The sequence below is a fragment of the Microcaecilia unicolor genome, chromosome 7, assembly GCF_901765095.1.
Source record: "Microcaecilia unicolor chromosome 7, aMicUni1.1, whole genome shotgun sequence".
Lineage (NCBI taxonomy): Eukaryota > Metazoa > Chordata > Amphibia > Gymnophiona > Siphonopidae > Microcaecilia > Microcaecilia unicolor.
This window is the reverse complement of record NC_044037.1, coordinates 284,355,689-284,380,098: the sequence shown is the minus strand read 5'-3', so window position 1 is coordinate 284,380,098 and position 24,410 is coordinate 284,355,689. Positions and strand designations below refer to the sequence as shown.

The 24,410-nt window shown below is 44.4% G+C and overlaps 1 protein-coding gene across 1 annotated transcript in view; it reads right to left on the bottom strand.

The window, feature by feature from the left end:
• SEMA5B (semaphorin 5B) overlaps positions 1-24,410 on the bottom strand; it is a gene marked incomplete in the record, with an annotated part of 415,784 nt that overhangs the window by 195,239 nt on the left and 196,135 nt on the right. Inside the window, 2 exon segments of the mRNA XM_030209426.1 lie at positions 13,680-13,887; positions 19,881-20,088. Of these exon segments, the coding sequence (XP_030065286.1) occupies positions 13,680-13,887; positions 19,881-20,088 (416 nt within the window).

The following is a 24,410-nucleotide window of genomic DNA, read 5'->3' as shown; positions in this document are numbered from 1 at the left end:
GGTAGGGTTTTAAAAAAAAGTGCGGGCAAGTTCCTGGAGGAAAAGTCCATAAACTGTTATTAAGGTGCACTTGGGGGGAAATCTACTCCTGATCCTAAGAGAAGCAGTATGGAATCTGGATGGACCGTACAGGTCTTTATCTGCCGTCATTTACTACGTTACTATGTATTTTACTCTTCTGATATCCTGCCCAGTACTTGTGACCTGGATTTGCCACTGATGCTGGGTGTGATGCACCTTCGATCTGTCTCAGTACAGCAATGGCGTCACAAAAGTAACGGTAAGAAAAAAATTCATCCTACTATTCTGTCATAGTTATTTTATTTTTGTTACATTTGTACCCTGCACTTTCCCACTCATGGCAGGCTCAATGCGGCTTACATGGGGCAATGGAGGGTTAAGTGACTTGCCCAGAGTCCCACTAGCAACATTCCATGTAGAAGTCGGCCCTTGAAGATCACCAATGTGGCCGCGCAGGCTTCTGCTTCTGTGAGTCTGACGTCCTGCACGTACGTGCAGGACGTCAGACTCGTGCAGGACGTCAGACTCACAGAAACAGAAGCCTGCGCAGCCTTCTACATGGAATGTTGCTAGTGGAATAGCAACATTCCATGTAGAATCTCCAACAGTAGAAACATTCCATGTAGAATCTCCAATAGTATCTATTTTATTTTTGTTACATTGGTACCCTGCGCTTTCCCACTCATGGCAGGCTCAATGCGGCTTACATGGGGCAATGGAGGGTCAAGTGACTTGCCCAGAGTCACAAGGAGCTGCCTGTGCCTGAAGTGGGAATCGAACTCAGTTCCTCAGGACCAAAGTCCACCACCCTAACCACTAGGCCACTCCTCCACTGTTGCTACTATTTGAGATTCTACATGGAATGTTGCTATTCCATTAGCAACATTCTATGTAGAAGTCGGCCCTTGCAGATCACCAATGTGGCCGCGCAGGCTTCTGCTTCTGTGAGTCTGACGTCCTGCACGTACGTGCAGGACGTCAGACTCACAGAAACAGAAGCCTGCGCAGCCTTTCTACAATGGAATGTTGCTATTGGAATAGCAACATTCCATGTAGAATCTCCAATAGTAGAAACATTCCATGTAGAATCTCCAATAGTATCTATTTTATTTTTGTTACATTGGTACCCTGCGCTTTCCCACTCATGGCAGGCTCAATGCGGCTTACATGGGGCAATGGAGGGTCAAGTGACTTGCCCAGAGTCACAAGGAGCTGCCTGTGCCTGAAGTGGGAATCGAACTCAGTTCCTCAGGACCAAAGTCCACCACCCTAACCACTAGGCCACTCCTCCATAGACTGGTGGCCTACTTAATGTGCCTCTCCTGTCCGGATCACAGTACCCCAGCAGAAGGTGCAACAATCCAGGAGAAACATTGCTAAAGTATGACAGCCGGTCTCCATTCTTAAACTTGGACAAACATTCCGATGAGCAGAGTGAATGAGTGAGAACAGACCAGCACATAAGTGTAAGTAAAGAGTGAAGCTGTACACGTAATGTGTGGCTACAGCTGCAGGCAGGGCTAGCAGGATAAACATTTTGAAAATATGTAAGCCACTTTGAGTCTGCACAATGTGGAAAAAAGTGGGGTATAAATGTACTAAATAAATAAATAAAATAAATACATAAAAATAAATACATAAAAAAGCTGGATTCAGTAAATACAAACAGGCATACGCTACTACCTTTGCGTACAAAAGCACACAGATATGGAACGCACTACCCATGGCCCTGAAAACCACGGACAACTTAACCAGCTTTCGCAAATCTATGAAAACACATCTTTTCAACAAGGCATACAAAAATAATCCTTAATGAAACAAATCACTCCCTACACCACCCAAATGCTTTAAACGCCCCTCACACAACCTTACCTAACACCTTCTAACTAATTATTCTTTTACCTCCAGCCTATTACCGAATGTATCTAAGATTATGTAATGATGATATATTAACACCCTGTAAGCCACATTGAGCTTGCAAAAAGGTGGGATAATGTGGGGTACAAATGCAATAAATAAAATAAAGAAAGAAAGGCAAGTACACCCTATCGAACGCCTTTCTTGTTGTGGTTGCGGAGAGAATGGGAATATCGGGCTGTTTTTTTCATTGGTTACATCTTTTATATAAGGGGCCCACTGCTTCGGTGCGAGTAAATGGCAGCCATACCTCTCAGTTTCCCTTATTCCGGGGAACAAGATAGGGCTGCGCTTTGTCTCCTGTCCTCTTCACGATGGTGATCGAGCCTCTAGCCATCTATATTCGCACGCACCCAGATATCAAAGGGCTGCGAGGGGGGGATGATTGAATCAAGAATCATTTTGTTTGCAGATGACACATTCATTATTAATTCAAGATTAAAATCAACAATGAATGTGAGATTATATACTTGATCATGGTCTTTCTTTGCTGTTTCTGGGACATAGACCGTAGAAGTCTACCTGGCTCTGTCCTTTTTCTCCAGCTACTGGAGTTGCCGTCAAAGCCCACTCCAGCCTGTCCCAATCTGACATGCCATTTGAGGGACACAGACCGTAAAAGTCTGCCCGGCACTGTCCTCACATTCCAAATTGCTGGAGTCTCCGTCGAAGCCCTCTCCAGTCCATCCTAAACTGGATTGCTATATGCGGCACATAGACTGTACGAGCCAGTCCAGTACCGGCCTTAGTTGATACAGGCAGAGTTGCCATCTAAGCACCACTTGACATACCATTCATTTTCTAATTAGAAATCCTCTGTGTTCATCCCACACCTTTTTGAATTCTACCACTATTTTTTTCTCCATAACCTGCCTAGGGAGGGCGTTCCAGGCATCAACCACCCTCTCCGTGAAAAAGAATTTTCTGACATTACTCACAAGTCTACCACCTCGCAACCTCAATTCATGTCCTCTAGTATTACCGTTTTCCCTTCTCTGGAAAATATTTTGCATCTATGTTAATGCGTTTCAAGTATATAAATGTCTGTATCATATCTCCCCTGTCCTTCCCCTCCTCTAGGGTTATATTCAGGTCTTCCTGTCTCTTTTCATACATCTTTTGGTGCAAGCTCCATACCATTTTTTGTCACCTTCCTCTGGACCACTTCAAGTCTTTTTACATCCTTAGCAAGATGCGGCCTCTAAAACCGAAACAATATGCCAGGTGGGGCCTTACCAATGACTTGTACAGGGGCATCAATACTTCCTTCCTTCTGCTGGTTACCCCCTCTTTATACAGCCTAGCATCCTTCTGGCTACAGCCACCTTCAGATCCTCAGATACTATCACCCCAAGGTCCCTCTCCCTGTCTGTGCATATCAGCCCTTCTCAAGCAAGCCTACCCAAATGAGCCAGACTAATCCTATGAACTCATCTACCCATCACATATCCAGGAGAAAACGACATTGACCTAGACTACTTCTCCCATCAAATTTCCCTATGCTTATCCCATGTCCCATCACCCTCCGCCTCCTCTACCCCTCCTCCAATGCTCACTTACCCTTGATCATACCTCTCCTACTCCCTTCACTTTTGCCCCTCTCTGTCTACCTATTTCTTTTATTATTCTGCTATACTTAATTTATATTTCTTCATCATTACTCTGTAATCCCTGATACTATGTAAGCCGCATTGAACCTGCTTTGAGTGGGAAAGCGTGGGGTACAAATGTAATAAATAAATAAATATGGCTCCCTTGGATTTCCATAATGGGCGTTCCTGGATTGGCACCCTTTATATTATAGTACATAGTGCTGGGATCTACACCCAACTTTGGTAGCGAGGAGTTGCGCCAATTGAAACCAGCTGTAAATCCTGGCATGCAAGTTAACATAGTAACATAGTAAATGACGGCAGATAAAGACCTGTACAGTCCATCCAATCTGCCCAACAAGATAAACTCATTTTACATGGTATATGATACTTTATATGTATACCCGAGTTTGATTTGTCCTTGCCTTTCTCAGGGCACAGACCGTAGAAGTCAGGCCAGTACTGTTCTTGTACTAAGTTCTGAAGCTAACACCGAAGCCCCATAAAATTTACACTCCAGCCCATCCCTATCTATTCAGTCACGATCAGGGCACAGACCATAAAAGTCTGCCCAGCACTGTTCTTGTACTAAAAGTTCTGAAGATTCTGGAATCCTAAAGAGTTACAAGATTCTGGAATCCCAATTAGTAGCAACATTCCATGTAGAACCCCAAAGAGTAACATAGTACATGATGGTAGATAAAGACCTTACGGTCCATCCAGTCTGCCCAACAAGATAAACTCATGTTACATGGTATGCGATACTTTATATGTATACCTGAGTTTGATTTTTCCTTGCCATTCTCAGGGCACAGACCGTAGAAGTCTGCCCAGCATTGTTCTTGTACTAAAAGTTATGAAGCTAATGTCGAAGCCCCTTAAAATTTACACTCAAGCCCATCCATATCTATTCAGTCACGATCAGGGCGTAGACCGTAGAAGTCTGCCCAGCACCGGTTTTGCTTCCCAATTACTGGAATTGCCACCCAATTTCCGCTAAGATTCCACGGATCCATTCCTTCTAAACGGATCCGCACTATTCTATAACCCTGTGTGCATTTTAAAGGAACACTCCTGACCTGCTCATGCCCCTCCCCCTTTTCAGATTCAGTGCTATTGTATGAATGAGAACGTAAGAGTGTTTCTGCCCCGTTTTGGCGCCTTGCCTCCGTTAGAATGCTTTTCCATGCCTAACGTTCAGCGCCACATATAGAATTCTCCTGAACATATTTTCAATATTGGCCCGACCCAGCAGAACCTGCTTCCAATTCAGCACAATTAACCTACAGCTAGATCTCCTGCCTACCTGATATTTTAGGACCGGAAATCAAAGGGATGAAGCATCGTTTATCTCCCTTCCATTTATAAAGAAAACTGACACTATCAGTTCATCACTAGCGCAGAAAACTGCAATTTTAGAACATCTGTCAGAGGGAGCAGAGCATCTCCTGTATGAGTGGCGGCTGCCAAGAACGTATCAGCTGTAAAACAAACAGTTACCTTGTCTTTTGCACTTGGACATACAAAACTCAATCATCTGAATCAACTTCAGAGGGAAACCTATTAGAAGAACTGACAGGTCAAAGTCACCACTACTGCATGAAATCATGCATCCCCTTAACTCTTTACCACTTTTAAAATAACATTTTTAGAAAATAAAATGCATTGTCACACACCAAGGAAAATCAAAAGAAAAAAAGCAGATCAAAAAAGACAAAAAAATAGAACAGGAGGGTAACAGAAGAAGTGGTTTATTACAAGTTACCCGACGTGGCCACGTTTCGCCCTCAGGCTGCGTCAGGGCGAAACGTGGCCACGTCGGGTAACTTGTAATAAACCACTTCTTCTGTTACCCTCCTGTTCTATTTTTTTGTCTTTTTTGATCTGCTTTTTTTCTTTTGATTTGCCATTTCTGTGGCAGATCTTTGCCTTTTTTTTGTTTCTGTCTACACACCAAGGAAATACAGTAATTCAGAATTCAGATCTAGCTTAAGCACTGTCAACTTTCTCATTTTTCAGACTTGACTTCATCATTCTGGGTGGTTTCGCCTCTCATGTTTTCCCCGTTCTAGAAAAAAAAGCCATAACATTTTGAACGAACTCGTTTCACTAAGATGGTATAGAACATTTAGGGGCCTTTTTACTAAGCCGCATAAGTGTCTACGTGCGCTCAACGTGTGCCAAAATGGAGTTACCGCCAGACTACCGCATGACTCTTGCGGTAATTTCATTTTTGGCGCGCGTTCGATACGCGCATCTGAAAAATATTTTTTATTTTTCGGGCACACGTAACGGATGTGCGCCAAGTGGCATTTGACATGCTTAGGTCATTACCACATGGATTCTTTACCATTAGGTCAATGGCTGGCGGTAAGGTCTCAGACCCAAAATGGACGCACGGCAATTTTGATTTTGCCGCACGTCCATTTTCGGCAAAAAAAGGGCCTTTTTTACAGGAGTGCTGAAAAATGGATCGGCACGCGTCCCAAATAGTGTGCGATTTTCTCTTTATAAAAAAGCATTTCTTGACCAATGAGTTAACCTGCATTTCCATAGCGTGCATCTCATAAGGGGGCGTGGCCATGAGCATCCCAAAAAGGTGTGCATATAGTTATAAAATATTGGCTCAGCACGCCCTGCTTGGGTGCCAGCGTTTACACCTGGTTTCAGCAGGCGTAAAGTCTGACGCTTACAGTTTGAGCGCAGGAACTGGCTCTGACCGTGATTCTATAACGAACGTGTGACCTTTGTAGAATCAAGCTTATAAGTAAATAAGTATTGCCATACCGGGAAAGACCAAAGGTCCATCGAGCCCAGCATCCTGTTTCCAACAGTGGCCAATCCAGGTCACAATATACCTGGCAAGATCCCAAAAAAGTACTAAACATTTTATACTGCTTATCTCAGAAATAATGGATTTTCCCCAAGTCCATTTAATAATGGTCTATGGACTTTTCCTTTAGGAAGCCGTCCAAACCTTTTTAAAACTCCGCTAAGCTAACCGCCTTTACCACATTCTCTGGCAACGAATTCCAGAGTTTAATTACACGTTGACTGCAGTGGCGTAGCTACGTGGGGCCTGAGGGGGCCGGTGCCCCCTCAGATTCACCCCAGGATCCCCCTCCCGGCGAACCCGCCCCCGCCTACCTTTACTTTTGCTGGCGGGGGATCCCACTCCCCGCCAGCCGACGTCTTCTCAGTCCTTCCTGCTCTTCAATTTGTCTGCTGACGTCCTGCACGTAATTGTACGTGCAGGACGTCAGCAAACAAATTGAAGAGCAGGAAGCGACTGAGAAGAAGACGTCGGCTGGCGGGGAGTGGGATCCCCCGCCAGCAAAAGTAAAGGTAGGCTGTAGCGGCGGCGGGTTCGCGGCGGGAGGGGGGGCGGCAATGTCGGCGGTGGAGGGGCGGAACCGGGGGGAGGGCTAAAATGTGCCCCCTCCCTCTGGGCTCTGGACCCCTCCCCCACGGAAGGCTGGCTACGCCCCTGGTTGACTGAAGAAAAATTTTCTCCAATTCGTTTTAAATTTGCTACATTCTTAGTGCTGATCTGTTCCAGAGACCATTTTTGAGTGCAATTTATAAAGTCCAGCCTATACTGTTCTGTTGCTTAATATCTGGATGTTTTTACTTGCAGCAGCCAGAGTTTTGAAAAATCACCGATTGCCGCAGGCTCAATATCAGGGGGAGGGGGAACAGTTCTCTGGTTCTGGTCCAGAGGGCATCTGCTCTACGTTGGGCAAAGAATTCCAAAGTCCTTGCATTCCTTCTTATTTTTCTTCATTTGGCTTTTGACCACAGTTAGGTTTGGTTGCAGTGTTTTCTTTTCTTTTTTTCTTTCTTTTTCTTTCTATCTAGGTTTGTCAGAGAGTCACAAGAGTAATGAAACATGGGTCGGGATGGGAGGAACAGGAGAGATAGAAGGCTAGTGTAACCCTGACTTGTTAACTGGAATTATGTATTGCCGTATATCGAGCTCAAACGCAGATCAGCAATAAATCATGGTGCCAGAGAACAGCTTACAATTCATATCATCTTTTGCAGCATGAAACATATATAACACTGTTCAAAATTCTGCCTTGCAGGTAAATATGCTTAAACTGATTCAAGGCTCTGTATCCCAGAGAGTCTGACTCAAAGGAGCAATGTACATCTTCCCGTTTGCTTCCTTATAGAGTGACTGATTCTCCTTTCTCTGGACCTCATGAGACCATCAAATTTTTACCTCCTGCTAAGGATATGCAAAAAAAAAAAAAGCATTCTTTTATTTATTTTGCAGATGTTTTCCAAAATATTCCGGAACAATATGGAGAACTGTGAAAATGGTTAAAGCAGGCTTTCTTGTGAACTATTTCCATGGGTACAAAGAAAAGTGAAAGATACTGAAAATGACCACCTTTTGCAGCTTTCTGGAAAACGTTCCATTTTTAGAGACGTCTCAGTGGTTCCACTGGCAGCTGTGATCGGTCATGCTTTGGACAGGAGATTGGTTTCGGAGGAATGGAGATTGACAGACTTCCTCCAGTCCCACTCCAACTGGAAGGGAACTGGTCAGTCTGTCCACTGAGGTGGGCAAATTATTATTGTGTCACTACTGAAGGAAAGGGATCTGCAATGTCTTGGATTGGGCAAATTGTACGATCCAAGGCAGTTAGTTTTCGTAGAGGAAGACCATGAGGCATATTTTCAATGTCCATTTCTCGATGTATTTTAGAATAGACTCTATGTCGGTAGATCCTGTTCTAAGATACTAGTGAAACTTGAGATGTCCTGACCTAGACGTCACAAATTCCATTTGTACATCCTTCTAAAACGCTGCTCCACCTGTATAAACCTTTCTGAATATTGACCTATAAGATTGTACGATCCTATTCAACTTAATGATGACCCCACTTGCCAAGTCCTTATCCAACCATGGCCTTAACCCTTTCATATATGCAGACGATGTCACAATATACATTCCTTACAAAACCAAACTGACAGAAATCACCAACGAAATCAAGCTCGGCCTGAACATCATGGATTCATGGGCAAATGCATTTCAACTAAGACTCAATAAAGAAAAAACACATTGTCTCATCCTCTCATCCCAACACAGCGCGGACATCCTCACAAGTATCAACACCCCAGATCAAACCCTTCCTATCTCAGACAGCTTGAAAATCCTCAGCGTTACAATGGACTGTAACTTAACACTAGAGAGCCAAGTGGCATCCACAACAAAGAAAATGTTCCACTCAATGTGGAAACTCAAATGCGTGAAGCAATTCTTCCCGAGGGAAACATTTCACAACCTGATACAATCAATGGTCCTAAGCCACTTAGATTACTGCAATGGAATTTATGCGGGATGTAAAGAACAAACCTTAAAGAAACTTCAGACCGCTCAAAACACGGCAGCTAGGCTCATATTTGGTAAAACGCGATTTGAAAGCACAAAACCCCTCTGCGAAAAACTACACTGGCTCCCATCAAAGAACGCATCGCCTTCAAAATCTGCACCCTGGTTCACAAAATCATCTATGGAGAAGCCCCGAGTTACATAACAGACTTGATCGACTTACCAATTAGAAATACATCCGAATCAACACGTTCTTATCTAAATCTGCACTACCCAAGCTGCAAAGGACTTAAATACAAAACAACTTACGCATCTAGTTTTTCCTACATAAGCATACAACTGTGGAACGCATTACCAAAAGCCTTGAAAACGACGTACGACCACCTAAACTTCCGGAAATCACTAAAAAACAACCTGTTTAAAAAGGCATACCCTACCAGTCCAACTTAAATGCCTAATCTCTGCAACACAACCAAAATAAAGCACGTAATGGACATAACACAACTCTTCTGTTCTCCGATTCCCTATTGTGGCTGTGCCACATGAACTTGATCTTACCACAACATCACCCTGTATTTGTTCACACCGGAGCCTGCAAAGGCCTCTCCGGTACTATGCAAGCCACATTGAGCCTACAAATAGGTGGGAAAATGTGGGATACAAATGTAACAAGTAAATAAATAAATAAATAAATAAATAAAAATAAGCCTGAATGTAATAAATTTGGAAAGGAGGATCTGCCTCTCCCCCTCCCCCCACCAATAACACATGCACCCTCTCTTTTCCTGTAAAGGCACAAGGTGTTTTTTGAGTAAAGGGATTGGGGAGACCACTGTACTCTGTCATGGGCACAAGATGTAAGTCAGAAGCCAGAGACTAGTTGTAAACTGGAGCTAAAAAGCCCAAAGTGACTCACCTTTTCTAGGCCTTTGACAATGGAGTCACCTAGCAGCGGGAATTTTCTGTTTTGAGCTGATTTATCAGTGGTTTGGGGGTGTCTTTTGGATTGAGTTACCTTCTTGGTCACTGGCTCTACCTCAGTTCTTATTTTCAGAGCGTCATATTGCTTCAGTGCAGCAAAAGAATCAGACAGTCAACGACTGGGAGGGAGAATGTCATTTGTGTCACAGGTCTTAATCTACTTGAGCTTACTGTAACCCATCTATTCTTGGGTTCTTTATTCTTTGTGGTAGCGGGGACGGTAAACTGGTTGTCAGTTGAATTGTACTGGAAGTTCCTTTAACTGCAGCCAATTCCTGCTTAAAATTGTCGATCTCCTCTCCTGTTTCACAGCAGAGAAATGAAGACACACTGGACAAGCCCTAAGGCACAACAATTATTGTATTGAATGAAAGTCATGTTGATTGATTAGAATGAATATGAACAGGTGTACAATGGTACAAGAACACCAATGAGAAAGATTATCTGAGTGTGACTTTAAAGATGGGTGGGGGGATTATAAGTTAATAAAGGGCTCAGGGTTTGAAGACTATTTGTACTGTCTGAAACGTAAGAATATAAGAATTGTCATACAGGTTTAGACCAAAGGTCCATCTAGCCTAGTCTCTTGTTTCCAACAGTGGTTAGTCCAGGTCACAAATCTACTATAATAAAACTCACCCTCAACGTTCTGAAGACACTGACGTCACTGCAGCCACTCAGACACCGGTTTGTAAGTTCATGGTGGTGAAGCCACAACACTCACCATGTCTCCATGCCCTGCCCTCCCGTCAGGCGTGATGACGTTGAGGGCGGAACAATTACAAAACAACGAAAATGAACGAACAGGGAGTTTCCCTACTCCTCCCCTTCCAACGAATCGCTGCAGACTGCCTAACAAACAAAAGCGGCCGAGGACGTGCCCAACCGAAGCCATCTCTCTCTGCCCCTGTCTCCTAGCCCCGCCCTCACATCAAATGTTATGACGTCGAGGGCGGAGACATGGCCAGAGATAGATGGCTTCAACCGACGAACCCCACAGTGACCACCGACTAAAAACGTGCCAGCTACCCTCCAACCACCCCTCCACAAATGGCCCCGCCACAATCGCGGTCGTCGTTCGACAAAGTGGTGAGTTACAGGGGAGTGGAAGAGGAGAGGGAGGACGGCCTCGAACTCGGAGGGGACGAAAGGAGGGCGTGGGACTCGGAGGACAGAGAGGGAGACAGCAACGGAGGGAGGGGGGGAACCCTTGCTAGCGCCCGTTTCATTTCAGGCAGAAACGGGCCTTTTTTGCTAGTATTTAAATACTTAGCAGAATCCCAGAATATTCCATTCTGCTTGTACTTTTCCCTCCTGGCACTTATCCAAATCTTTCTAAAACCCAGCTACACTAACTTATTTGTTTATTTACCACCTTTTTGAAGAAATTCACCCTAAGTAATGTACAGCAAGTACAAGTCGATCATAGGCAATAGACAATTACAGCAGTAAAAATATTCAAATAACAGTACATAGTATGGAATGTAATTCTGCTTATAATGGCAATATAATCTACTATAATAAAACGCGGCCTCAACGTTCTGAGGACACTGACGTCACTGAAGTCACTCACACACCGGTTCGTGGTTTCATGGTGGTGAAGCCACAACATCTTCATGCCCCGCCCTCGCGTCACACATGATGACGTCGAGGGCGGAACACGAAAAGAAATTAACGCACGGGGAGCAGTAGGGAAACACGCTCCCCGTGTTTCCCTACTCCTCCCCTTCCAACAAATCCCAGCCGCCGCCGCCGTGCACATGAACCCGGCCCCTTTCGCCACATAGCCCCGCCCCTTACAACTTACCACCCCGCCCACGGTAGCACATGCTTAACCTCACCAACCTCCCTCCCCCCCTGTCACCTCCCCTCCCCTTACACGTGTCTCCCTGGTGGTCTAGAGGTACCTGTTCCGTGGGCCCAGGAAAGAAAGAGCCCCCTCTTTCCTCCCGTAGCGGTGGCTTCCTTGCTGCATCGTGTGGGAGTCCGGCTCTCGGCGTTTGAAAATGGCCGCCGAGAGTTCAAGCTGCCTCGTGAGACTTCAACTCTCGGCGGCCGTTTTGAAACGCCGAGAGCCGGACTCCCACACGATGCAGCAAGGAAGCCACCGCTACGGGAGGAAAGAGGGGGCTCTTTCTTTCCTGGGCCCACGGAACAGGTACCGTAAGGGGAGGGGAAGGGAGTCCCGTGCCCGCTAGCGCCCGTTTCATCGGCGCCAGAAACGGGCCATTTTTACTAGTATACAATAAAACATCTTAATAGACAGCATAAGGTGTAAGTGAAGGTGGAACATATAGACAGATAAGAGTAACAGGAGTTAGAAAATAAGGGAACTAATTTAACGAACATTGCTCGTGAAATCAGAAAGATGAATGAATATAATCTCAGATAGGGTATGTGCAGTCAGTCCTTATATATGTGACTAGCAAGTTAGTTTCTTTTTCCATTAAAGGCTTGGGAGAACAGCCAAGCTTTCACCTGCTTCTTCTTAAAGTAGAGATAATCTTGTGTTGAGCAAAGCCTTTCAGGGAGTATATTCCAAAGTGTGGGGGCTGCTCCAGAGAAGACTCACTTTTATCACATTCTCTGGAAACAAATCACAGAGTTCAAATTTTGCATTGAGTGAAAAAAGTAATTTCTCTGATTTGTTTTAAATGTACCACTTAGGAACTTCATGGCCTGGTCCCTAGTCATTGTATTTCTTGAAAGAGTAAACAACTGATTTGCATTTACCTGTTTCACTCCATTCAGTAGTTTATATTTTACTCTTTCAAAAAGTACAAAGACTAGGGGACACTCAGGGGCCCATTACTAAGCCGTGTAAGTGTCTACGCGTGCCCAACGCACGCCAAAGTGGAGTTACCGCCCGACTACCGCGTGGCTCTTGCGGTAATTTCATTTTTGGCGCACGTCCGATATGTGCGTCTGAAAAATATTTTTTATTTTCAGGCATGCATAACGGATGCGGGCCAAGTGGCATTTGCCACGTGTAGGTCATTACCGCCCGGTTACCACGTGAGTCTTTACCGCTAGGTCAATGGCTGGCGGTAAGGTCTCAGACCCAAAATGGGCGCGCGGCAATTTTCATTTTGCCGCGCGTCCATTTTTGGCAAAAATTTTAAAAGGCCTTTTTACAGGCGCTAAAAACTGGATCGGCGTGCGCCCAAACCCTGCGCCTACACTACCGCAAGCCATTTTTCAGCGCGCCTTTGTAAAAGGACCCCTCAATGAAGTTACATGGAAATCCTTTTAAAACAAACAGGAGGAAATATTTTTTCACTCAACGAATAGTTAGTGGTAACAGCAGTTAGCGTATCTGTGTTTAAAAAAGGTTTGAACAAGTTCCTGGAGGAAAAGTCCATGTCTGTTATCGAGAAAGGCATGGGGGAAGCCATTGCTTGTCCTGGGATTGGTAGCATGGAATGTTGCTACTCTTGGGGATTCTGAATGGAATCTTGTTACTCTTTGGAGTTCCGGAATGTTGCTACTATTTGGGTTTCTGCCAGGTACTTGTGACTTGGATTGGCCACTGTTGGAAGCAGGATACTGGGCTTGATGGACCACTGGTCTGACCCAGTATGGCTATTGTTATGTTCTTATATTCTTTTTTTTTTTTTTAGTCTTAATATTTTTATTAATTTTGTAATAAAGAGAGAACATTAATAACAACAAATTAAGAAAAGCCAAGCTACTGTCCTTGCTGGCAGTGCAGTAAAGTTAAGACCAAATCAGCCTGTCCTGAAAATTGGGAGCCAGTTGTTAATTCTAGCATTGCACAGTACTTCTAACAGATGCATAAGGACTGTAAGAGCAGCACATTTGCTTACCCTTCCGTTCTGTACGTTGAGCACCTCTCCAGAGGAATCTTCAGCACGCCGTTATTTAAGCCCACAAACAGGGATCTGTTACTGTGAAGAATCTGGAGGCTTCTGATTTGTCCTTGTTGACCCGTGGGAAGAATCTGCATTTCCTCTAAATAACAACTCCTCAAGCTCCTGTTTGCATTGGAAAGCGCCTTCAAAATGGTGCCATATTCTGATGGAGGAAGCAGCAGGAAACAGGAAATCTCTAAAATATTCATTGCATTAAAAAAGGAGACATTTTCAAACTGTAGCCTTGGTACAGTCTGCGGATGCTTTTTACCCAAAAGCTTTGGGACAGAGCATGAAAGAGAACGTTTACACATATTTTCCCTTTGACAACAGCTGTAGATATAAAGTACTTCTGGACTTTTTGCATCTATCTTTTTCTGCAGGGAACATTTTGCAGGGAAAATAAGGCGTAGTGCCAAGTGCCTACATTTATGTTTACAATTTCACAAATGTCACTAAACTCTTAAATATAGGACTATAAAAAAAGTGGATGCTAATAACGGTGGAGCCCACGGCTTTAACGCTGCTTTTGACTCCTAACCACTACTCTGTACCCTTTTATCCCTTCCTCTTTAATTCCCTTACCTCTTAGTTGTTCTGTCGGTTTGTCTGTCCTACTTAGATTGTGAGCTCTTTGAGCAGGGACTGTCTTTTTATGTATAATGTACAGTGCTGCGTAAGCCTTGTAGCGTTATAGAAGTGATAAGTAGTAGTAGTAATGTAGAAGCCTGCCCTTGCAGATCAGCAACGCGGCCACGCAGGCTTCTATTTCTGTAAGTCTGACGTCAGACTCACAGAAACAGAAGCCTGCGCGGCCGCATTGCTGATCTGCAAGGGCAGGCTTCTAGATGGAATGTTGCTAGTGGAGGAGTAGCCTAGTGGTTAGTGCAGTGGAACATGGAATGTTGCTACTATTTGAGATTCTGGAATGTTGCTATTACTTGAGATTCTACATGGAATGTTGCTACTATTGGAGATTCTGTTGCTACTATTTGAGATTCTACATGGAATGTTGCTATTCCACTAGAAACATTCCATATTTAGATTGTGAGCTCTTTGAGCAGGGACTGTCTTTTTGTATATGGTGTACAGCACTGTGTATGCCTTGTAGCACTATAGAAGTGATAAGTAGTAGTAGTAATGTAGAAGCCTGCCCTTGCAGGTCAGCAACGCGGCTGCGCAGGCTTCTGTTTCTGTGAGTCTGACGTCCTACACATACGTGCAGGACGTCAGACTCACAGAAACAGAAGCCTGTGCGGCTGCGTTGCTCATCTGCAAGGGCAGGCTTCTAGATGGAATGTTGCTAGTGGAGGAGTAGCCCATTGGAGCCGACTCTGTGGGTGCTGTGGGTGCTTGAGCACCCCGCAATATTGGAAAAATTCCTTGTATGTGTCCAGGGAGGGATTATTTCCATTGGGCTTAGCACCCCCAATAATTTTGAAAAGTTGGCTCTTATGGAGTAGCCTAGTGGTTAGTGCAGTGGAACATAGAATGTTGCTACTATTTGAGATTCTCGAATGTTGCTATTACTTGAGATTCTACATGGAATGTTGCTACTATTGGAGATTCTGTTGCTACTATTTAAGATTCTACATGGAATGTTGCTATTCCACTAGCAACATGCCATTTTTAGATTGTGAGCTCTTTGAGCAGGGACTGTCTTTTTATGTATGATGTACAGTGCTGCGTATGCCTTGTAGCATTATAGAAGTGATAAGTAGTAGTAGTAATGTAGAAGCCTGCCCTTGCAGATCAGCAACGCAGCCGCGCAGGCTTCTATTTCTGTGAGTCTGACGTCAGACTCACAGAAACAGAAACCTGCGCGGCTGCCTTGCTGATCTGCAAGGGCAGGCTTCTAGATAGAATGTTGCTAGTGGAGGAGTAGCCTAGTGGTTACTGCAGTGGAACATGGGATGTTGCTACTATTTGACATTCTGGAATGTTGCTATTACTTGAGATTCTACATGGAATGTTGCTACTATTGGAGATTCTGTTGCTACTATTGGAGATTCTACATGGAATGTTGCTATTCCACTAGAAACATTCCATATTTAGATTGTGAGCTCTTTGAGCAGGGACTGTCTTTTTGTATATGGTGTACAGCACTGTGTATGCCTTGTAGCACTATAGAAGTGATAAGTAGTAGTAGTAATGTAGAAGCCTGCCCTTGCAGGTCAGCAACGCGGCTGCGCAGGCTTCTGTTTCTGTGAGTTTGACGTCCTACACATACGTGCAGGACGTCAGACTCACAGAAACAGAAGCCTGTGCGGCTGCGTTGCTCATCTGCAAGGGCAGGCTTCTAGATGGAATGTTGCTAGTGGAGGAGTAGCCCATTGGAGCCGACTCTGTGGGTGCTGTGGGTGCTTGAGCACCCCGCAATATTGGAAAAATTCCTTGTATGTGTCCAGGGAGGGATTATTTCCATTGGGCTTAGCACCCCCAATAATTTTGAAAAGTTGGCTCTTATGGAGTAGCCTAGTGGTTAGTGCAGTGGAACATGGAATGTTGCTACTATTTGAGATTCTGGAATGTTGCTATTACTTGAGATTCTACATGGAATGTTGCTACTATTGGAGATTCTGTTGCTACTATTTGAGATTCTACATGGAATGTTGCTATTCCACTAGCAACATTCCATTTTTAGATTGTGAGCTCTTTGAGCAGGGACTGTCTTTTTTATTTATGATGTACAGCGCTGCGTATGCCTTGTAGTGCTATAGAAGTGATAAGTACTAGTAGTAGTTCCACCTGAAATTCAGCCCGCAGTGGAATGCGGCATGGGAGCCACTCGCAGCTGCGAACTGACCTGACCCTGGATATTCAATGCCTGGTTAACTGTAGAGCATGAAGGGGCCCTTTTAAAAAGGCACAGTAGGATTACCGCGCTGGTAGTGCACGCGAAATCGGCCCTACCGCCGGGGTAGCGTAGGAGCCTGGCAGTAGTTCTGAAGTTGGTCAGCGCAGTTTGCCATGGTAGAAAATCATTTTTTATTTTCTATCACGGGGTGTTCCTGGCAGTAATTGACAGCGTAGCCACGTAGCCACAGGGTTAGTGTGTGAGCCCTTACCGCCAAGTAAACAGGAGGTAGTAAGGGCTCATGGTTTTAGTACGTGGCCATTATTGCCAAAAATAGAAATTCGGCTTTTCGGCAGATGCCCTATCATGTGGCCTGAGTGATCAGGAAAATCACACGCTAAAAGTAGCACGGGCCACTTTTTAGCAAAGCCTTTGTAAAAGGGCCCCAAATGGTCAAAAAAGAAAAATGAACTGGGCACAAAGTGTCTAAAAATGTCTAAGGAAATGGCCATTTTCGAAATAAAAAGATCGTCATTCTTTTAAGGTTTGGAAATGGCCATGTTTACCACTTGATTTCTGGACGTTTTCAGCAAAACGTCCAAAATCGGGCTTAGACGTTTTATCAAAAATGCCCCTCCACGTGAGGTAGAACATTAAATAATAAATCAAGTCAAACCAAACCCAACCATCCCGCACTTGAACATCCATAAACGGGAACAATAAACGGCCAATTCTAATGTAAAATGTACGAGTTGTGCCAATGACACATTCACAAGTGCTGACATCATAAATGTAAATGTAAAAGGTATATAAAATAGAGGTATATAAAATAATGAGTGGAGTGGAACAGGTGGATGTGAAGCGTCTGTTCACGCTTTCCAAAAATACTAGGACTAGGGGGCATGCGATGAAACTACAGTGTAGTAAATTTAAAACAAATCGGAGAAAATTTTTCTTCACCCAACGTAATTAAACTCTGGAATTCGTTGCCGCAGAACGTGGTGAAGGAGGTTAGCTTGGCAGAGTTTAAAAAGGGGTTAGCCGGTTTCCTAAAGGACAAGTCCATAGACCGCTACTAAACGGACTTGGGGAAAAATCCACAACTTTGGGAATAACTTGTATAAAATGTTTGTACTTTTGGGAAGCTTGCCAGGTGCCCTTGACCTGGATTGGCCGCTGTCAGGGACAGGATGCTGGGCTCGATGGACCCTTGGTCTTTTCCCAGTGTGGCATTACTTATGTACTTATGTAAAAGAAACGCAGAGTGGTTATAAAGACACTACATAGTGTGGCTTGGCTGGCCTGGTGGCTCAGTGGAAAGTGCTGTGCAAGGCCCAACAGAGTGATCTAGGTTTCGTTCTTTGGCCAGGTTTCTACTCTCCAGGCTGGCAGAAGCTGAACATGCTGCAGAGGTAGCATTCACTCCCTCTTGTGGGGGAAAGTAGAACAACACAGCAATCATTGTGCAACAGCTCCAGCTAGTGGTTATCCCTTTTTTTACAGCTGCATCTTGAAAAGACCTATTTATGGGGTCCTTTCACAAAGACTTGCGGTAGTGTAGGCGCGGGTTTTGGGCAAGTGTCGATACATTTAACAGCGCACCTGTAAAAAATGCCGTTTTAAAAAATCTTGCCGAAAATAGACATGCAGTAAAATCAAACTTGCCGCGTGTCCATTTTAGATCTGAGACCTTACCGCCAGCCATTGACCTAGCTGTAAAGACTCATGCGGTACCCAGGCAGTAATGACCTACGTGCGTCAAATGCCACTTGGCGCGTGTCCGAAAATAAAAAATATTTTTCAGACGCATGTATCGGACGCGCTCCAAAAATGAAATTACCACAAGAGCCACGCGGTAGCTGGGCGGTAACTCCATTTTGGCGTGCATTGGGCGCATATAGAGGCTTACGCGGCTTAGTAAAAGGGCCCCTTATTTAGGAAAGAGCCAGGTGTTTAATTTCCCCTGGATTCGATATTCAGCGCTGTTTAACTGGCCAGAACGGTTGCTGACTAGTTAAATAGCACTTAACTGGTTCTCTGCCGATATTCAGCAGGGGATAACCGGTTATCTCCTGCTAAATATCCCAGGTTAGGGGTTAGCGGATAGCCAGTTGTATTGGGCGATATTCCTCTGTGAAGTACCGTATTTTTTGGACTATAAGACGCACTTTTTCCCCCCAAATTTGGGAGGAAAATGGGGGGTGCGTCTTATAGTCCGAAGGTAGCAGGCCGCCCACCCTCCCGCCCTCCCTCCGAGTTCGGGATCGCCCTCCCTAGGGTTACCTCCCCTCCCCCCGGCCCTGTCACGACCTCTCCCCTTACTCACGCAATCTTCCCTGGTGGTCTAGTGACGTCGGGGCAGGAAAGAGCCCCCTCTTTCCTGCCCAGCGCGCTGCTCTGCATCCTCCTGTATGCTGCCTGTGACGGTCTCGGCGAGATTCAAAATGGCCACCGAGAATTGAAGACTCGCGAGGCCACTTCAATTCTCAGTGGCCATTTTGAATCTCGCCGAGACCGTCAGTAGACCACCAGGGAAGATCACGTGAGTAAGGGGAGAGGTGGTGACAGGGCCGGGGGGAGGGGAGGTAACCCTAGGGAGGGCGATCCCGAACTCGGAGGGAGGGATTCGGACAAGACGCACCGGAGCACCTAGGTTTTAGAGGAGGGAAAAAGTGCGTCTTATAGTCCAAATTTTTTTTTTCCTATTTCCCTCCTCTAAAACCTAGGTGCATCTTATGGTCCGGTGCGTCTTATAGTCCGAAAAATATGGTAGTTCCTGTTTCCGCATAGACAGGAGGTGACATGGCAGGAAGAAGGACCTGTGGTGGCAGAGCTGAGTTCTAATATAGAGTATATAAAACTTTTATTCATATTACCATTAAACACTTTTTCATAAATGAGGAAATCGCGACACTTCAACTCTCGGCAGCCATTTTGAATCGGCGCCGAGATCAACAACAGGAAGGATGCATGCAGGGCAGCGCTCCGGGCAGGAAAGAGGGGGCTCTTTCCTGCCCCGAAGAGGTCACTAGACCACCAGGGCAGTAGTAAGGTAAGGGGAGGGGGGGGGGGTGACGGGGTGTGTGACAGGGGGGAGGGGAAAAGGTAACAGGGGCGGAGCGAGGGCGTGAAATGGGGCAGGCCGGGGTGTGTGGTGGGGCGGGGCATGTGTCCTCCTTTTTGGGGGACAAAATATGGTAGCCCTATCTACAACTTACACACACCTTTACAGGATGGCTCTTGGTCCTGTCTGTGCTGGAAGATAATGTGGCATGGAATTAACAGGGAGTGCCACTCTGCAGCTGTAGACTTTGACAGAGCAGGATTTACAGTGAGTGAGGTTCATGTACTGTCCTTACCTGTCCCGATGTACATAACGTGATAGAGCGTATCCTTGCCCTGCACAATGTCTACCACCAGCTTGGAAAAGCGAATGTTGTCCTGAGTGACAAGAGGGTCAATGGAGACAGGCTGGACTACATCGTTCATGAGAAACAAGCGCTGGGCATCCTGCAGGCTCCTCTCGGTCAGGTTTTCATTGGGGCTTTCATCATTCAAGACACCACACTAAGCATGAGCAGACAAATGAATCCCATTCAGTGGAGGAGCAGAAATTTAAAGCACCACTATGAAATACATTTTCAGAGACGTCACCTTCTTGGCTCTTATTTTTCCTTTTAATTTCATTCCTAAATGATCGTTTTCATTTCCTTAATGGATTTCAGCTTGTATATTTTTCGCAATATAAGGTATGCACACCTTTATTTTTTTATCAATGCCACATTGCCTGTTCTACAGAATATCTTTGTCTGCATTCACCCGCAATTATATACACACTATTAATGTTTCACATGTAACACTGTGATACCTGTACGAGGCTCTGAATCAGCACAGCACTCTGACTTGTAGCATTCTCACATTTATTTTTATTTATTAGGATTTATCCAAACCCTTTTGGGTTAGATTCTATATATTACGCCTAAAAAAATCGGCACCGAAAAAAGAAAATATATATGCCTAGGCGTATTCTACAAACTATGCCTAAAGTTAGGCCCAGTGTCCGTTTTCATTTACATTAATGAAAACCTGATGTACCGTATTTTTCGGACTATAAGACGCACCGGACCATAAGACGCACCTAGGTTTTAGAGGAGGGAAATAGGAAAAAAAAAATTTTTCCTTTTTCCCTCCTCTAAAACCTAGGTGCTCCGGTGCGTCTTGTCCGAGTTTTGGACCGCCGTCCCGTACGTACACGATTCCATGTTCCCTGGTGGTCTAGTGACGTCGGGGCAGGAAAGATTCTAGGCGGCCATTTTGAATCTCGCCGAGACCGTCAGAAAGCAGTGAGGAGCACGGAGAGCAGCGCGATGGGCAGGAAAGAGGGGGCTCTTTCCTGCCCCGACGTCACTAGACCACCAGGGAACATGGCATCGTGTAAGTACGGGACGGCGGTCCAAAAACACTACCTTCGGACTATAAGACGCACCCCCCATTTTCCTCCCAAATTTTTGGGGAAAAAAGTGCGTCTTATAGTCCGAAAAATACGGTAAATGCTGATGCCTAAATTACACCTGGAACAACGACCACCTAAACTTCCGGAAAACACTAAAAACTAACCTGTTTAAAAAGGCACATCCTACCGATCCAACATAAATGCCTGATCTCTGCAACACAACCAAACTTAAGTACGTAAGGGACATAACACAACTCTTCCGTTGTACGATTCCCTAGTGTGGCTGGGCCACATGAACTTTATCACAACATCACTTTGTATTTGTTTACACCGGAGTCTGTAACGCCTCTCCGGAACTATGTAAACCACATTGAGCCTACAGACAGGTGGGAAAATGTGGGATATAAATGTAAGACAACAATCAAATAAGCGGATCTGATCAAAACAGATATGCAGAAAAATAAATGGAGGGGGAGGGGGGGGGGAAAGACCTCAGACAGGTGACAGTCAGCCAAATTGCTAGAATTGCTATTGAAAGATCACCATATATCAATCACTGGTCTTGGCCCAACCTCCTCCCGTGGTGTGAACAAAATGTTTTATAATTCTTTATGATGACTATACTAAATTCGCTGTGTTCGTCAAAGCATTCAAAAACATGAAGTGCAAAAGAACACAAAACTACTTAACTTGAAGCAGCGTCGTACTCGGGCATCCCCCACACATCTTGCTAAGTGCTATTCTATAAAGATGCGCAAGTAAATCTTTTAGCGTGCAACTGAAAAGGGGGTGTGGCTACAGGAGGGTATGGGTGGGTTAAGGATCGTTCCTTAAAGATGCGCACACTATAACAGAATTCAGGGGATCCACGCCTAATTTACACGTGAGGATTTACAGCAGATTTCAGTTGGTGTAAATCTTTGTGGCCACAGTCGGGCACATTTTCTGGCATTTATAGAATAACGCTCAGTGCTCATTTATTCAGTGCCCAAATTTGAGTGCTGTTTTCTGAATCTAGTCCTAAGAGCCATGCAGCTCGTAAGTATTGCCACACTGGAACAGACCAAAGGTCCATCAAGCCCAGCATCCTGTTTCCAACAGTGGCCAAACCAGGTCACAAATACCTGGCAAGATCCCCCCAAAAAGTACAAAACATTTTATACTGCTTATCCCAGAAATTGCGGATTTTCCCCAAGTCCATTTAATACTGGTCTATGGACTTTTCCTTTAGGAAGCCGTCCAAACCTTTTTTAAACTCCGCTAAGCTAACCGCCTTTACCACATTCTCTGGCAACGAATGTGGCATAGCCCATAGGAATGCAATGGGCTATACCACATTTAGTGCATGCTAATCATAAGCACACTAAGGGCCAGATTCTATAAATGGCACCTAAAAAAATCCACACGGTAAAAAGACTTGCCTAGGCATATTCTATAAAGTACACCTAAATATTATAGAATAGGCCTAAGTTTCCATGCGGTATACAGAATATGCTGAGTGCCTTTCTACGTGACCAAATTTAATTGCATCCATTTAGGCCACGTTGGCTTAAATACAGACGCGTAGATTTAGGTGCAGAGGGGCATATTCTATAACAGTGCACGTAAATTTTGGAATGCCCAGGAAGCACCCATTTTACCGCCCATAACCATGCCCCTTTTTGACTGCACGCATTAGAATTTTAGGCACAGTGCGTTACAGAATACGCTTAGTGAGTTTATTTATTTATTTACAACATTTGTATCCCACATTTTCCCACCTATTTGCAGGCTCAACGTGGCTTACATAATTCCGTAAGTGGTGATTACCAGTTCCGGATAGGAGAAATACATAGTTGGGGTAAAGGGACAAATTAGGTTAGGTTACAAGAGGAAAGTTCGTCCTATGATAAGAGCTAAAGATAATAGGTTCAACTTCATTCACGACAAAAAAGCTTGAATAATTAGGATCATTAAACTGGAAATCAAGATAATTAGCAAAAACAGTAGAGATATAGAGAATACATGTTGTATAATTGCGTTTTGTTAATTTGAATTTATGACGAGTTGTTATTGTATGCTTTCTTAAATAAATAAGTTTTCAGTAGTTTACGGAAGGTCACTATGTCGTGTGTTATTTTTATGGATATTGGTTATTCATGTAAATTCTAGTTATTGCTAATTAGTGCTCATTATTGCTTGTTAAGACCTGTTATCAATCCTGATTTGGTTCTTGAGCCAATTAAGTTATGCACGTTATAAAATATGCTTAGATTTCGGCGAGGAAATCTATGCATGCTATATAGAATCCGAGGGTGAATTCATTAGCGCGCTATAGCAAAAGGGCCCCTAAAAACGAAATAACTGATGAACATGGAAAAACAAAATGGAAAATGAAAACTGAAATACTTTTTTCCCTATGCACATTCCCATCAAAGAATGCTAAGTCTTCTAGACAAACTTTCATTACAGATTTACATGCTTTTATACACAATTAAGCAAGCAAGAAAATATGATAAATGTGTGCTCGCAAAGATATGGTTATATGAACCTGGAGAAATGTGAGTTATGCCATAAAGTATCTGGGATTCTTGAAAGTGTGTCAAAATTCTTTAGCAAAGACCTGAAAATGTACTAATGCATTTATAAGATTCTCTGATAAGGATGCATATTTCTCATTCAAAATTATACCAACTCGTTCTTCTGTAGGGTCAACTGCACTTCAGCGCAGAAGAGTTCCTGTAACAATTATGTCATTAAGCATTGTTAAAGGACTCTGTTGGTGTTCAATGCATTGATGTACACAGATGGAATATTATATTCAAGTGGTGGTTTAGCGACAGATCTTCAGCCTAGAGGAGGAAAACAGCAAAGTGTGACAACAGTGGTGAGGATGAAATGCTCTTAGGGAGAGTAGTTTAAGGGGTCCTTTTACTAAGGTGCGCTGAAAAATGGCCTGTGGTAGTGTAGGCGCGTGTTTTTGGGTGCGCGCTGAATCATTTTTCAGTGCATCTGTAAAAAATGTCCTGATTTTTTGGGGCCAAAAATGGGCGTACGGCAACATGAAAATTGGCCTGTGTCCATTGTGGGTCTGAGACCTTACCTCCAGCTATTCACTTAGCGGTAAGGTCTCACGCGTTAACTGGGCAGTAATGGTCAATGTGCGTTCAAATGACAAATGCAGCCCATGCGCCAGAAAATAAAAATATTTTATGACACTCGTAGTGGACATGCGTCAAAAATGAAATTACCACCTGGGCCGCTCGGTAGCCGGGTGGTAACTCAGAATTGATGCGCGTTGAGCACGTGTAAGCGCTTATGCGGCTTAGTAAAAGCGCCCCTAAAAGAGCAGAGGACAAGTTAGAAAGAACGGACGGGAAGGAAGAGAAGAGAAAAGGGTGGGAAGCAGTGGCGTACCAAGGGCGGGGCGGTGGGGGTGGTCCGCCCTGGGTGCATG